Below are 17,095 nucleotides of genomic sequence, written 5' to 3'. Positions count from 1 at the left end.
TCCCAATAACCATCAATGATCAGTACCCACTGGATTGACTACTTACCTTGGGTCCTGAATTAGTGTACGACTTGCCGTACTTCAATGCTTCATCATGGGAAGTAAGTCCTATATTTATCCAGTTACATCCCAATAAAAACATGCAGTCAAAAGAAGGGAGGTAGGCTTTACACACACTATTGAAAACAAACAAATAAGAAGACTGTTTTTATTTCTTCTTTTATTTTAAGAACAAGATTCTTCACTCCAAAACTTCAAAAAAGCATAGTTGACAACAATAAACCCGCAAGGTTTCACAGATGTTTGCAAATGTGTGTGTGTGTGTGAGTGTGTGTGTATGTCTGTGCACCTGTACACATACGTATATGACCTGTCCTTGCTTATGGTTGTTTCGTTGTCTGCACTCCAGGTCTTCTCCTGGATCAGGCTAGCGCTCCTTTATCCCATCCTCGGTCTGGGATGTAGCTGTTAAGAATGCACCAGGAGCGGTGGAAGCAGGGCCGATAAGCATGGGGAGGGTTTCCGCTGAATCCTAGCTACACATGTTTATTACAATCTAGCCAAGGGTTGGGATCCCATTTTCCTTGCTTGCTTTAGGGCCTCTGGTACCATTGCTGGCTCTGGATACACGCTAACAGGAGGATTCCCTCAAACCTTCGGTATATCACGCTGAGTGCGTTCATCACTGGGAGGGCTGGTCTTTTCCTGCACACCTGAAACATGAAAATCCAAAATCAGAATTGAAGTTGAGCAGCATCAGCAGGTCAATGTTCGAATATAATGCTCACAAATTATTAAGGCCCCAAAGCCAGCTTTGCAATAACCCTGTAATAACCTCATCCCCAGGAGTAGTATCCAATGTCGGGTTTTGCAAAACACTTAGGCCCATATTTATACTTTTTGACGCAAATCAGCGCTAGGGCAGATTTGCGTCCAAAAGTTTGCCACCGGCTAACGCCATTCCAACGCGTCAGCTGGAAGTCTGATTTATGGAATGACTGTAGCTGGCGGTGCGGCCTGGTTAGCGTCAAAATAAATTATGGTAACCGGGCAGCGGAGGTGAAGGGAAGACTGGGGGTTGTGCTTCAAAGAATGGTGCAAGTCAGGTTAGACTCAAAAATGTTGGCTCTAACCTGACTAGCGCCATTCTTTGACGCACAACCCCCATGGAAATTACTCCTGTCTTAGCAAAGACAGGAGTCATGCCCCCCTGCCCAATGGCCATGCCCAGGGGACTTCGGTCCCCTGGGCATGGCCATTGGGCACAGTGGCATTTAAGGGGGGCATGTAAGTTAGGCCCCCCATGCCACTTTAAAAAAAAGAAAATTATACTTACCTGCACTTACCATGGATGGGTCCCCCCATCCATGGGTGTCCTCCAGGGATGGGCAAGGGCGGCAGGGGGTGTCCCTGGGTGCATGGAAGGACACCTATGGACTGCTTCCATGGTCTCCCACCATGGAAATGAGCCCACAGGTCCTTTAATGCCTGCCCTGACCCAGGCGTTAAAAAACAACGCAAATCCGGCTGGGTGCCATGTTTTAAGGCCCGCCTCCTCCTGTACATCATTTTGACGCCAGAGGATAAATAAGGTGCACATGCCTCAGAGTCATTTTGCCTCAGTTTTTTGCACGGGAACGGCTACCTTGCATGTCATTAGCGCAAAGTAGGTTTTCACGTACAAAAAATGACTCAAATTCCATAACCTTGGCGCTAGACGGGTCTAGCGCCAAAGTATAAATATGGAGCTAAGTTTGTGCTGCATTTGCATAAAAAAAAATGACGCAAATCCGGCGCAAACAGAGTATAAATATGGGCCTTAGTACTGGCATTAACATGGATAAGTAGTGGGACGGGCACCCCTTTGACGAGGGGAGAATCACCGATAGAGTCATACCCGAGGGCTTCAAGGTTAAGCCCTGAAGTGCCCAGGGCTGACTGTCTATCATTTATGCCTCACTACAGAGTGGAGTGGGGTCAGCAAGAACTAACTGACTCCTCCCTATTTTGAAACAAGTTAAGGAATTTCCTCCTCTCATTGTCAACCAGTAAGGGGAGGCAGCAGGATCTTCTCTGAGTCCCTTCTGCCCCCCAAAGAATTCAGCAACTTCAGAGGCCTTTGTGTTTCTCCTTCCCGCCATGCCACCTACTGTCACTGCCGCTGCCCAGTAAGTACTTGCTGAATGTTGGGTGCATGTGTGTAAGTATGAATGTATGTGTATTTGTGCACACTGTTGATGGGTGTGTGCATGTATGCACTTGTGAGTAAATGGGTCGAAATGAGTGTGCGTGCCTGTTTCTCTTCTCATCCGAATTTTCAGCCACCACTGCACTCGAGTGAAGTGGCGGTATTCTAAATCCATTGCAAATTTGGTGGGTCTCCCTTCTCTTTCATCTGACCATCAGCAACTTCTCAGTTAAACATTAGCATCTGCTGTGTATGATGCACGGGAGGCGTGTCACCCCTCTGCTGCACAGGGAACATATGTATCACACTTAAGACTTGTGTAGTACAGTAGAGAAAAAGAGAGAGGGCACAATTGACCTAAAATTCTCATTGCAAGTTGATGCTGCAGACAGTGAGCTGATTGGTCAATGGATAGCAAAACCTGATCTAAAGGGGGTGAATCCATGAAAAGGAGGGCCAGGCGGAGATGCAGTAGTGTTGTCTATGGCTCAGTTAGGGGTCTCTATGGGGGTCAAGTGTGGACTGGATCTTAGGGTAACTTTGTGAGAATCTTCTGGGGCCATGTGGAGGTCAGTTGGTGATTATGTGAAGGGTTTTTGAGGTCTAAGTAAGGGTCTACTGAGGATTGTGTGAAGCTCTGATGGGACTTGGTGAGGATCGTATGGGGCTATGTGAAGACCTGTTGGTGACTAAATGAGGGTGTGTTGAAGTCTAATGTTGAGGATCTGATGAGAACTGGTGGGGATATTTGTGGGGGCATGTGAAGGTCTACTGGTGATTATGTGACAGATTGTTGAGGGATGATAAAAGTCTGGTTTGGAGCAGGTATGTGAGGCTTGGTGAGGATCAGTGGCAGCTCTTCAAAGATCTGTTGGTGATTATCGGAGGATTATTTGAGGGCCAAGTCTGTTGGGGCTGTGCAAGGGTTTGCTGGGGCATAGTGAGAACGTCTGTAACAACTTGTGAAAGTCTGTTAGTGACTATGTGATGGTTTGTTGAAGGCTTTCTAAGTATCTAATTGGAACGGTGTGAACGTCTCTTAGGGCTTGGTGAAGATCTTTGGAGGATGTTTGTAGAGTTAGTGATTGTGTGAGTGTTTGTTAAGGGCTAGCTAGGGGTTTGTTGGTGGCAGTGTGAATGGCATGTTGTGAGTTGTGCCTGCTTGGAAATCTGATCGGGGCTTCAGTAGGTCTTTTAAGTATACAAAAAGCACCAATAATGACCCAAAAACGTGTCCAACACTGTTCTCAAAGTCCATCTTGTACTAATGTGAGCAATTAAGTAAAGAGCCCCTTTCACTTCTTTAATGGATTTTTGACTTTTTGGTGTTCTGTAACATTCACCGGAAGGGGGAGCTGCAAAGTGCCCGTCTGCTGCTTTCAGCATGGTAAGACATTTGATGATGCTTATGCATCTGCTCTCTGATGGTTGCTCATATTTTCCTTGTCATTTTCCTTGCTGTTTGGCTTAGCTTGTAATCTTCCTCTGACACCCTCCTTGATCATAGTCCTTCAGGGGTCAGTCCCTAACCCCATACCTTCCTATTTTTACACTTGCTCTCCTGCTGATCTCAACATCTCCTTTAATTCAGAATATTTCTTAGATATTTGTCTCCTTATCATTTATTTCTGATTCACCAGATTCCAATATTTCTTTGTGCTCTACAGTCTTGGATGAACTCCAGCTTCCTCTCTATAAACCCTTCAAAAACTATGATCCTCATTTCCTCCCCTCTGTTTTTCATTGCCCCACATTTTCACCACTGACGATCCCTTTCTTTCGATCCACAATTCTGGGATTCTATTCAATCTTTCTATTTCTTCTACAAAGGATTTTGAGTGTTTGAGGGAAAGAAATGATATTTTGCTTCAGAGTCACCCCCAGTACACAGACAGCATATTTATTTTGCCTTTGCTGTTATTTGGTACCAGCCGCCTTCCCTCACCTTATTGAATCATGTAATCACACCCTTGCTTATTAGGACCGCTGGTCCGAACTTTCATTGTGGTGTCTCTATACTGACATTTCTGATAAATCAGTTTCATGGTGTTATCTTTTCACACATCGACTATTAGAAAATTGTAATGTTGAGTGCTCCACTGAAGGCAATGGAGTGGTCCAGGGCTAAAACTCGTTTTATTAGAACATTGGAATGTTGGGAGAGCCAATGAAAACAATGGAGTGCTCTGAGCACCAACATTCCAATGTTTTTGCTCACAGCTGTTGCTGTGAACAAAGGCCTCACAGTGCCCGAGGGGATTTCCATCCCTTGGCCACGGGTTATCATCAGGCTCTGTGAGGCCTTTGTTTTAGATATTAGAACATTCTGCCCTCTAGTGGCAGAATGTTGTAATAGCCTTATAGCCCTCCTTAGCTGGGCTATACCGGCACTAAAGTCCTGCCACCTTATTAAATTACTGGAGCAGGCCTTTAATGGCTGGTATAGCCCTACGGCGGGCTACAAGGCTGCATTCTAATGTTTAATTTACTGTTTCTTCTTTATTTATTTAGAACATTCTACCCTCTGTGGGTGAAATATTCTAATTGCATTTCAGTGTTTTAACGTTGGACTTTACCAGTTGTTAAAGGCAGCCTCCCTCGTTACAGTCCCTTGCCTACAGTCAGTGCCATAGTGAAGGGGGGGGGGGGGGGGGTGCACAGGAGCTGGGCCCCGCTTTATTTCTCTGTGCCCGCCACCCCTAAAGTGTCTGGCTTCCTGTTATTTAATTTAACAACTTTTAAAAAAGGGTGAATTTCTGGCAAGTTTCAGCCAGCTCGCAGCAACCACAGATTATCTGATAGAAGCAATGAAAAAGCTGCAGAGGCATTCTGTATGTATCAGAACCGCCCACTCCAGCATTTTAAATGCATGCCATCTCCCTACTTCTTTAGTTGCTTTAACTGCGCATGTTTACTATAAGCAGGCAAGCGCATCCCAGTTACTGCCTTCTGATTGAAAAAGTGGGATCAGTACCAGGTGGTGAACGGCCTCAGCGAGCTGAAGAGGAACGCTGGAGAGCTACTGCACCTGAACTTAATGAACTGCAACATGGCGGTGTGTGCCGCTGACTGCCTGGAGCTTGAAATCCAGGCCTGATGGCCAGGCCGGAAGAGAGCTCTCTGGGGCGAAAGAGACATGAGCATTCCTCCTTTTGGTTGACTTGGAGGGTGCAGCGGGCCTTGCAGTGGGTGGAGGTGAGATGTCCCCAAACGCGGGTAAATATTCGTATTTTATTCTACCCGCCCAGAGGGCCTTTGAGTTGTGTATTGATTCAAGCAATCCTGCATTAGCTGTAATTGAAAAATATTAATACGCCCCCCATTTTGGATTAAGCAGCACGCCAGGCAGAAACAACTTTGCCTTAGTTTGCAAGTTGCGACTGCCTCATAGAAAGGGCAAGTGTAATGCCCTAAGTCCATAATTTGTGTGTTGCTGTTGTTGTACACAGTAATGGATTTAAACAGTGTTTGCTGCAAGGACACAAAAATAAAAATATTCTTGTAAGAGCTAAATAAGATTTTTCGTTTCCAGCACTGTGTAGTAAACAACTCAGTGATATTTTGCAAAGTTATTTTTTGCCAGTGTATCCACATTTAATTAAACTGTATTGCTGGTGCTTCATGTCAACACAGTAGTAGAGTTTTTTTGTCACTGATTTTCTTTCAGAAAATTGCTACTCTTATGTTTCCTGACAGAAATGTGTAGGTGAACTTCATTTAGAAAACATGATTTGTTTCATGCCAGGACTTTTGTTCTGAAAAAAACATCACCTATACTACGAATGTCCTAAAGCTCGAGGATGGAAGGGTTTGGAAAAATTCCACTGATAGCAATGTGGTTTGCAGTCTTGACACGCATCAGATAAGCAGTTTAATTTAATGTGGAATTGCTTGTTCAATCGCCCTGACATTTTTGTAAACTACTCAGTCAAACGTTGCAATCGTGCGTTCCAGCTCATACTTCCATCTGTATAAGGTCACTAAGTTGTGTACCTATACATTGGGTAACCATGCCTATGTTCCTGACCCGATTTTTCACAACGTTATGTGAAGTTGAACAAAACCCCTGTGTGTGTTATGTTTTCAAAACAGTTTTAGGAGGGAAATATCCTCACACCTGTACTGGAAGTCAGGCTTGCTCGCTATGCTCACTAGCTCGGCCTAATTCAGGGATGTCCCCACTGCTTGGAAGGGAACTCCCTAATGTACTAGAAAGCACTGAGGCCACACGCTGAGCTCGCTCCCTCTGTGCCGTGGAGGACTGGGATCACAATTTGTGTCAGAGATGCTTTTACCTCAGTCCAACACTGACTGCTTCTGCTGGAGGCTGCAGTATGATCAGACCATGGCATTATGTAATGTGTGTCACATCAGTCAGTAGCTCAGGTGTGGAAGAGGTATATCATTTATAAAGGGAAGGATTAATAAGGAAGTGAGGTAAAGACTGAGTGCCAAGGATAGAGGTGCATCTGGCAAGCTCCTGGTTGATTCTGCCTATGACGACTGTTATCACTCACCACCAAAGAGGCCACTCCTGCCACCTGACAACATGATATCTGTGCATGTAGTTTACTGCAGCTTTGGTTACACATGTAACTCTCTTACACATCCACAGCTCCCGTTCTGCCTCCACGATCCTCATGTTGCACAGTGCACTATGGTGGTGCCACGGCTAACCTACTAAGCTCCCAGCTGTGAAGTGTCAGCATACACCATCGCTTGCCAGTGCCTCCAGACCAAGTCCCGAAGCTTGGCTGTGCTATGGTCTTCCACCAACAGGCCCACCAGTGTCACCCACCCATGGTCCCTGATGCTGACAGCTGTCTTCATCCTGAGACTCTGCACTCTGTTCCATTAGTGCAGTAAGCCCAGGCCACCAGTGGCAGCCACACGTCTTCCTGCTCTGCCTGTTAACCGTCTAGACGAGCAGCATGGCAGGAGGTATATAAGGGCCTGCAGGCAGACTGCTCATGGATCAAGATCACCACTTCCCCAGCAGGGGCAGCGTGGCCTTCGTGCTTGCATTACACTCCATCTGAGACTGGAGCTAGATCGACTTCACTAACCAATGTGTCTGGACCACATCGGGCACTACTATAAAGAGAGTAAAATTACCCAGTAAGTGCTACCCACAGCCAGCCCAGGTGAGACAGAGAGTAGCAGAGCATGAAGTATTGCCTTCCTGTTTTCCTCTACTGGGCCAATATTGTTGTGACCTGTTTTATCCTCTACACATTGCCTCTCTTGAAACCTCCTTTGATTTAGCCTGCCAGCAAGCATGGCAAACTGGCCAATTTTCATTATTCTGCTGTTTGGATGTGTCACACAAGGACACGTTTTTGAGCTGACAGAACCTGTATTAATCTTTGGGGATCTGGACTTGTTTTCATCATCAGAATTTAACCCAGAGCAAAAAGAGAAAATCAGAGAAGGGAATACAAGACAGGAAGACAAAGTTAGGAAGACAGGACAAAGGGAGAGAACAGAGATGAAAAGAACTTGCAAGAATGAGATAAAGAGACAGAATGGATGGTGGTGGAAGAAAGAGGCATGAGGTGAAATCAAGAGTACGATGCCTTAGTATGCAGCATCCCTGACATTTGGCAGCACCGGCAGCTGTTTATTAAGAAAATCTTTGTGGCCCCTGCCTTTATTTTTTAGCAAAATAAATACCCCTGGTAAAAAATACTAAGTGATTTTAAAACCCTTCGATAAAACATGTTCCAATCTTATTTGCAAACACCCTGCTTCCAATGAACTCGTTTTGAGTTTTAGCGCTGTCCTGTGGTGCATAGGAGAAAAGTGGAAGTCTGTCCATATGAACTGCTGATAATCTGTGTTCTGCAAAATAGATAAATGAATAATGAAAAAGAGAGTCCTGCCAACTAGCCATTGGACACTTTTTTTACAATAAAGCAATAATGCTCATGTTTCATGTTTTCGCCCTGAGTTTTGCGGAATGCCCATTGCAGTGTGTCTGAGTGCACATTGTTTCTGATTGACTCGTTATGTTAGTGGCATTTGTGTAGCACACAGCATGGCTTGCAGCATGGTCATTCATCTAGCTTACCTCTTGCCTAATCCTACTGTGAGGCAGTAATGGCCCCTGTAATCGGGACAAAATATTATAAAAAATGACCTTTTTAGCTCCATTCATCAACAGGTTTTCATGCTGGTACTCCGGTAACCACCGACCTCCCTGAGGGCCTGGGTTCACTAACTACTGTTACCCAACCCTTCCAATGTGACAAAGCGTCTGTGAGTGCCACTGTATTTACTATCATTGGTCCACGCCACGTGGATTTTCTATGTGTTTTGCTTTGTTTTAGCCTCCATAGCCTTAGGAAGTGATTCTTCTTTTAATCTGGGAGCAGGGCAGTCCCTGAAAACACCCGCTGTTTGTAGGCAATACTTCATTCCTGTCAGGGTGTGGGGGGTTCAATGTGGCCTTATACAATTGCTTGTTAAGAGGTGCAATGACAGAGGAGTAAGTTAAATGAGAGAGGAATAAATGTGCCAAAGAGGTGAGAAGCACTCAAGGGGTGGAACATAAAGGAAGGAAGGAGCTAGAAGTGTGAATGAAAGAGGAAAACAGGGAGAAACAAATGAATGGGAGATGGATGTAGAAAAACAAGTAGAGAGTGACATCAATCCAGCATTCAGTGGGACAGTCTGTGGCATTTTTTAAATTAATCATGTGTGAGCACACACCTCTAGGACAGGCAGTCTTCTGTCTGTTGATGCCTGCCCTTTCTGTAAGGAGGTATTTATTGAGCCACTAAGAGTCTTCTAAAAATTTTCATGAGCTGGAATCCCTAAGGGCAATTTCATTCGTTTATCATTCACAGGTCAATAAGTTGACTACCTTTAAATTGTGTAATAATAATAACTGTCATTTAAAACCACTAGGAAGTCTTAAATTGTGGTACTAGCAACTATATAAAATGTAATTGAATATTGCAAGTTAGCAGTGGTATTGCAAGTTAGCAAAATGTAATTGAATATTGCAAGTTATGATGAATGCTGACAGTGGCGAGGCACAAAAGTAACTAGAGCAATGAAGGGGGACTGTCAAATGATATTTTTGGATAGTTGGGGGAGATACCAACTCTATTCCTTTACTACCGCACACTCTAGATCAAAATTGCAAATTGGGAAAGAGACTTGACATTTTCCCTGTCAGTCTAATATCCCATGAAGTTTACACAATTCCAAAGATGTTACCTCTTGTTTGCTGAGTATATGAGCACAACAATGTGATTGCTTCCAGATGCCACTTTCATTGGTGTGCACCTTGTTTGCAGTATGGGCTTGTTCAAAGGTAAACCCTGCGGCATGATGTCATTCATAGAATGATATAAGTGCACACTTGTATCTGCACTGCCTGGAAGTGACTGGCTGTCTGATCTCTTAAAGCAAGAGTCAGACCAAGGACTGACTCCCCTTAAAGTAGCACAATGACTAATGGCAAATGTATATTTAAGAGATGGAAGATTGTGGGTAGGGTTGTGGAGGCCCAATGCCCTAATATATGTGACACCCCTGCTGGTTAGTGTCATAGAATTTAGGGATAGATTCACTGCACCTGCTAAGTCTTTTAGAATTATTCACCCTTAAAGGGGCTTGCTGATCTGGTGGTCTGGGAACTCAGTCCCCGGACATATCCACTACAAGAACTTGTGTTTAACAATCTGGTCACAGTCTCGAATCCCCAGGTCCATTCAACCATTTATCCTTCCCATATTGATAAAAGGTGCACCTCCTAGATGGGTAAAAATATATATTTTCCATACATATTTTCCAAAGCACCACTTCAGCAGTGATCAGGCACTTTACAAAAATGAACGCTATTCTATTAAATAATCCCATATGCCTCATCATGATTTACCTGATTGTCGTGTTCAGATACCTGAGCTTCGAGGCTGTGCAGGTCCACGCCGTTGAAGTGACAAGGAAAAAACTGCATCTCTGATGGGACAGAAGTTTTAGTCCAGATTATCACACATTTAGGGTCTGTGTTATTTGGAGTGCTTATGCACTGGTGCCCTATAAAAGGTGAGAGCCTGTAACTAGCAGAGAGTTTGCTGCTCAAACCACATGGTGATAGACTGTATTTCAGGCACTGGGCTGTCAGGCACAGTGTAACCATGACAAAAGGCCTGCCAAGCTGTAGGAAGTTAGTGGAAGAGCATGGACCAGTTGGCTGCCAGAGTGGGGCTTTGTGATTGAGTAGGTAAAAAGACTTGAATGTGGTTGGTGTGTGTGCTTGTAATAACATAAGTGCATGTTTGCATGGGGACATGCTTGTGGGAGAGCTTGTGATGCCCCTCCCCTCTCTATAGCCTGTTGATGCTCACCTGTATTATAATATTGACCCTCACATAATAATGGTAACTTTTGTCATATTGTGGGCATCCTTGGCATGATGGTGCTTATCCATTTTATCTTGGTGGTCCTGATATAAAAGTGGTAATTCTTGCTTACCGTGGGCGTCTATGCAATAATGGCACCCACACCGACTATAGTGCTCACCCTGACAGAGCAAAGATATTTTTTGCCACATTATGGACACACATGGCATGACAGACCCTACCTCTTGTAGGATACTGGCCCTCGTATATTATGGACATTGTTTGCATGAGATAGTGATAAATGGGGAGGTGAGGTAAAATATGTCCATGTGTCATATTAATACAGGAACATACTTGATTAATGTTGCACATTGACATTTGGATACCAAACATGCATTGATTGAAAATGAAAAATCTGTTTTTTAAGGATGAAAATTATTTTTGTTATATATTGATAAGCTTTTGTTTTGGGAAATTTAGTTTATTTTTCCAAAATGAAAAGCTTGCATTTGGTAGCAAAATGTGTGCGTTTTCATAAACTGCAAAGCAGATGTTTGGGGTGAAATTCTTATATTTCCAAATACATATTTTAAAAGTAATTTCTATTAATTCTTTAATAGTGACACCTTTGTTGAGAATACTAACCTTAGTTGTTTTCTAATATTGCTACAGATTTGTGGAGCTGTTTGAGGAGTGGCAGCGATTGGTCAGTGTGGGTTTTTACAGACGTTTTTATTGGTGGGCGCTGATTGGGTACTATTACATACTATTGAGCTTATAGCTGTCAGCTGGCACTAATGTGCAACAATTTCAAATCATGTGTGTCTACCAATCTCAGATCCTCTATAAAACTGATACTAAACGATAGCCAATGAAAAGTATTTATTTCTCCAAAACTGCTTTAAAAACACAGCAACCAACATATTTTACTCTTGGATTCCTTGAAGTACTAATGCATGGTCTTATCCTTTCATTCTAGCCAGCTTGCATCTTTGTTAGTGATCCATTGTATTTCGAAAAGTGTAATTGTCTCCAATTTTCTCAAATTACATCCAAACACCCTGTAAATTGTGTTTACATTGTATGACATTTTAAGCGTCACTCTCCAATCTACTTTGCGATTTTCCATATGCCACAAATTATGATAAACGTCTTTGGCAGGGGGACCTCCAAAAACTCAGCAAAGTTGTCTTTGAATCTTTTGAATTTGTCCAGTTTTACCGACTAAATGTGTTACATACACACAACACAGGACATCAATTTTCCCTTCTAATATCTGGGAAACCTGAGATCCTGCTGTGCAGATGCCTTTAAACTATGTTCATTTTAGAGTAACATGTTTTAAAATAAACTATTTGTCAACCACTTTCACCTAAGAAAAACTGTGTGCTTTAAAATATCACAATTATTAAGGTATGTTTTCAAACGCTACCCCACCTGACCAGCACCTTGTCCCCTCGACCACTTCCTTGTCACTCCTCGGGCCGTGCCCCCAAAAACATATACTCCTGGCTACGGCCTTGCCTACAGCTCAGGCTTAGAACCCAGGTTCTAAGCTTCTCAACAGCCAATATAGTCCTCTTCAGCAGGTTATTATGCTATACTATAACTCAGGGGCGGCTCTTCGGCAATGGAGGAGGCGCATCACCCCCATGGCTAAGACCCAGCAGCTAAAAAAATAGAACAATAGTTTACTCCTGTTTTATTTTTAATCTGCTGGCTCAACCAGCAGTGCAGGGAGGAGCGGGGCTGGGCCGCTGGGAGTGGGGAGGGGGGAAGGGGAGCTGAGTGCACTAAGTGCAAATGTGTGTTTGGCCGGCCGGCCAAACACGCTTGTGCAATTAGGTTTCTCCAACCCAGCTGTGTTGGACAGGGCAATGTCTGAGCGGCAGGCCAAGCCAGACTAATCCTGACGCTGCTTTCATGCTAGGTTCAGCATGAGAGCAGCACCATTATTACTTAGGAGCCTGTGCTGGTGCCCCAGTGAATGCTGGGACACCATCAGGAGCAGAGGAGCGAGGTGACGGCAGCAGAAAGGTAAGAGTTTTAAAAAAAAATATTTCCCCCCCATCCCTCTCGCCCCCTCCTTGACATTTGTTGCGGCGGCCGTTCTATAACTGTCTTCTTTTATGACTGCCTGACAATTCTAGCGCTTCCAAACTGCCCACTTTGTTTACAAGCTACCACTCTTTGCTAATGTTACTTTCTTTCTGTCAAAGGTCCAATGCCTTCCCCTGGTTTCTCTTTACATTTCTCTGTAATGTCTACACATCTGATTCTTCAACTTGCTCCTTTGTATATTCCCCTTCCACTTTATTCCTCTTCTACAGCTCTGTTCTTCTGCACAGCTCTTAACTGCTTCTCCCCTTGAGGTGAGTGCATCCTTCAGCTTCAGTTCCTTTCATGTTCCAGTCTCCTACACTGTCTGCTTTCTGTCAAAAATCTGAAATATGTAGATTTGCCTCTAAATGCATATTTATATTTCAGTTTCTCTTGAATGCAAATAGGCTTTGAATAAAGTTGTTCTAATAAGGCCTGCCTTCAACTGGGTTTCAGATCTGAAGGCAGGGGTGTATGAAAAAAGAAAAATGGCTTTTAAACTCGCACAGCAGGTGGGCAATAAGACCATCTCACCCAGCCTTCCAGGTTTACCCACCAAAGAAAGTCATGTAAGTCCAGCCATGGCTGGTGTCGGGGCAAGGTGTATCGGGGTGGGCTGGGGGGGGGCAGGGGAAATTGGGGATACCAAACAAAAACGGGAGAAAAAAGAAACGCACCGGCACATCACCACAACGCCGGTCTTCAGACTCCACTGAAGATATAGGCTCCCAGCCTGCCCTGAGGCCAATTCTAACCCTGCTGTCATGCTGCTGGCAGCATGAGAGCGGTGTCAGGATTGGCCTGAGTGCCCGGGCTTTGCGCCCTCAGGCAGACTGGGAGCCTGTGCCTGCTGTCTCCAACCCAGCAACACAGCTCAGCTGAGACGGCCGGCCAAACCCACATGCGTACTGAGGGGAAGGCACACCACTCCCTCTCCCTTCCGGTCATCCCCCATGGCCCTGACCCATTGAAAAATAAAACGAGAATAGACATAGGGTATTATTGTTTTATTTTTCAAGTTTTGCAGCAGCTGCTGCTGGCAGGTGGCCGACGCTCCTCCGCCATAGCAGAGGATCCGCCGCTGTGTAAGCCCCTATACTGTATGCATCGTGTTAGCCTTGTCAGAAGCTTTTGTGGGGTTCAGATCACAAGCGTAAAGTGTGGCCCTTCTCTAGTTTTGTGAGGACACCTAGTTCAGGCTAAGGTTATCTGCCATAGTGAAGATATATCACAAAAGGAGGTTTAACCTTCTTTTTGATTTATAAATAGATTTAGCAGTAGCAATGCTGGGCCCTGAAAAAAGCAAGGCCCAGGCGAAGAGCCCCGCAGCCCCTGCTGCTCCCCTCTTGGGGCGGCCCTGTATTTCGCCCTGCTTCACCTGCTCACTGTCAAAGTACAGGCATACAGCAGGAGCTAATGGCAGCATTATAAGCATTCACATTCACTGAGCTAGTGTTAGCACTCCATACAGGGTGCTTTAAAAAAGAATGAGTTAATTGTGGTATGAATACATAGGTAATGGGACAGGAGCGCCACAGTCTTTGTCTGCGGAGTCAACAGAGTATCAAGAACCCCTCATTGGAAAGGGCTTTTAGGACAGCAGTGGGGTCACAAGTTGTTTTCCACTGTTGAGACTGTCACAGGGAATTCCAGGCTGCAATGACAGGGCTGTCAAAGAGCATCTCAATGTGACACTGGCTCTGTGCCCTAATGAAGAGCAGAGACAGCAGCTTCGGGCAGGGAGAAGGAAGAGAGCTGCCGAGGGAGCCTGGGAGGGTGTCTGGGGGCCAGATATTACCATTGCATGAGTAGAGAAAGGAATAGAAGAGAAAGAGGGAGAGCGGTGTTGGTGGGAAACAGGAATTCGAGGGGGCAGGGTGTGTACAGTGCTGAGGACTGTGTGAGAGGAAGATAAGATGCTGGGAATGTTTTTTCCTAATTTTCAGTGATGGGGTAGGGTGGGATAGGGTGAGGATAGGTGGCAAGACACCAGGGGGCTGATTTAGGAAACGTGGAGCTACACCCAGTGCAGTGCCACTTTCCTTACGTCCCTTAGCGCCCCACACCGCCACCATGTGTGCGCCGTATTTAAAATACGGCGCACCATGGCGCAGGGTAGAGGGCAATAGCATCAGAATTCCTGACGCTATTGATGTACTCACCAGGAGTAGCCCCAAAAATGTTGGCGCTACTCCTGCTGAGTACATAAGGGCCCACTGTATTCAGTGGTAAGCCCCCTTTTTACGCCTGCTCTGAGCAGGCGCTAAAAGTGCAGAAAAAAATAGCAAACGCCCCCCTTGCATACATTATGCCTGCCACAGGCATAATGTGGCGCAAGGGTTTACAAAGTGGCGCAATTCATGCATTGCGCCACTTTGTAAATATGGCACGTGTAAAAAGCCACTTTAGCGCCGCCTTAGTGTAAAAGAAAATGACACTATGGAGGCGTTAGGGTCTCTTAAATCAGGCCCCAAGTATATCATGGGCGGCGGAGGCAGACAAGTGCATGCTGTGTATGGCTCCCCATGACTCCCCTGCCCTTGCACTGCTGCTCAAAGCAGTGACGATTGATTTAGGAGGTGATACAATTGTATATTAGTAACAGTGAATAACAGGGATGATTTTCACATTGGGGCTCTGAGTGACATCATCACCAGTTTGAGCTGCACTCTTGTTGTCCATTTAATATCATTTAGAACCAGGTGGTGAAAAACGTACCCCTTATTCAGTCTTGCACATCTGTAATCCTACATACCCTCACACCACAGTCACTCTTCTGCAGTAGGCATCACCGGTGCCCTGGGCATTATGTTGACACAACTGGGCAGGAGGGATTTCTGAAGCGGTGCTCACAACTCTGTGCATTATTAATGCATATGCTGCATTTCCAAGCCTATACCAGTGTCCCTGGTCCAAGTCTACCCCATCTGTTCAATCTATAATTTATTTTGTCCTGTATCCACAGGGCTCTTTTAGTCTGTGTTCCACCTTCTGAAAAGCTGTTGGGACACAACCATACTTTGTTTAGAGAAAGAACTGGACTAGTGGTTAGAAAACAGATTGCGGGGAAGATGCTGTGCTTAATTCTATTTGAGATGATGCTGAATCTGTAAACCTCATTTAGATATTGTTTGCAGGCATGGCTTGCAACTCAAACTCCTTCAAAGCGGCCTGAAGCCAATGTGTTGCATCATTCCTTCTTTGTACTAATATTTGGCACTGAACACAAAATGTGCAACCTAGTGCCAGTGGATACATAATGAAGGAGAGCGCTTACTAAGGAATAGGCAAAGTGAAACAGGTGGAAAATAGGTGGTGGCATCCTACAGCAACATGGACTGACAAAGCCAATAGATCTAACTTGTATTTTGAGTCTTGAGTAAAATAATAACATCTTACAGTGAAAAAAATACAACAAAGAGCACTTGCTTTCTATTAACAGTGCATCTGTGAGATAAATAATTTGCAGTGTGATGACTCAGAGTACTTTTTAGATGTAAAATAGACCTTCATGTGTTGCAATGCAAGCCCTTCATAGGCAGTGGAATGATGCACCAAACAACCAAAAGCATGAGAAACAAATACTCTTGTATTTGAAGCCAAGCCCACTCTATCTGTATTTTAAAGAGGTGGTGCCAATAGGTATGCAGGTTTCTGCAGTGTCACGCCAGTTCTAAAAACACTCTGGAGATGCTTAAGCATCTCTTCTGACTAATCAGCACTGACTGGGATAGTGGGTACTTGGATCACCTCTGATGCCTGCAAACGGCATGGTGATAACAAGGGCCACCACTCCCCGACAGCTTTCAGAACTAAATTAGTGTAAACAACCTAGACCATGCTTTTATTAGTAATGTTGTATATCAGCATCTTTAACAGCTTTTATAATAAAACACGTATGTTCTAGTTTGCTGTGGGAGTCAGATAGATTTCAGCTCACACTTCTGGAAATCACACCTGACTGTGCACAGTTAGCGCATCCAGGAAGCAGGCAAAGACGGGCAGGAAACCTCAGCATGATCCACTGTGGGTCTTAGCTCTAAAATGGCCGCTTAGAAACCAAGCCATCTGGTCACGTGGATAGCTTGCTCGTGGCTATTTAAGTGACTTGCACAGGTTGGCTTGGCGCAGAGGAAGGTGTCTTTGCAGAAGCAATATGGTGCACTGCTGGCGCTACATGTGTGATGCAGATGGCTGTTTATATGAGAGCACTAGATACATTACACTCTAACACAATATATTGCGTGCTCCTCCTGTGAGGGAATCTCTAGTTCTGGATTCACTTATTATTTTGCAGCTATATTTAGATATGAAGGGAAGACACCTTAACCACATTTGGTCGTGGCATGCTTCATCATTCCTCATTCAGGAAGATGACAATGGAATGGGTTCAACCCTTACGTGGGAGCTCTCTATAAATTATGATTGCTGGATAAATGCAGGGATCCATTTTATT

General features: G+C 44.7%; 1 protein-coding gene across 1 annotated transcript in view; it reads right to left on the bottom strand.

Moving 5' to 3' along the window:
- Window positions 1-211: 211 nt before the first annotated feature.
- LOC138286527 (protein spinster homolog 3-like) overlaps window positions 212-17,095 on the bottom strand; it is a 389,154-nt gene continuing 372,270 nt past the window's right edge. Inside the window, exon 12 of the mRNA XM_069226888.1 lies at window positions 212-713. Within this exon, the coding sequence (XP_069082989.1) occupies window positions 649-713 (65 nt within the window). The 3' untranslated portion in view covers window positions 212-648. The remainder of the gene's footprint in view (window positions 714-17,095) is intronic.

Source organism: Pleurodeles waltl, chromosome 3_2 (genome assembly GCF_031143425.1).
Source record: "Pleurodeles waltl isolate 20211129_DDA chromosome 3_2, aPleWal1.hap1.20221129, whole genome shotgun sequence".
Classification (NCBI taxonomy): Eukaryota; Metazoa; Chordata; class Amphibia; order Caudata; family Salamandridae; genus Pleurodeles; species Pleurodeles waltl.
The sequence above is the reverse complement of the archived record's forward strand: the minus strand, read 5'-3'. Positions and strand labels throughout refer to the sequence as shown.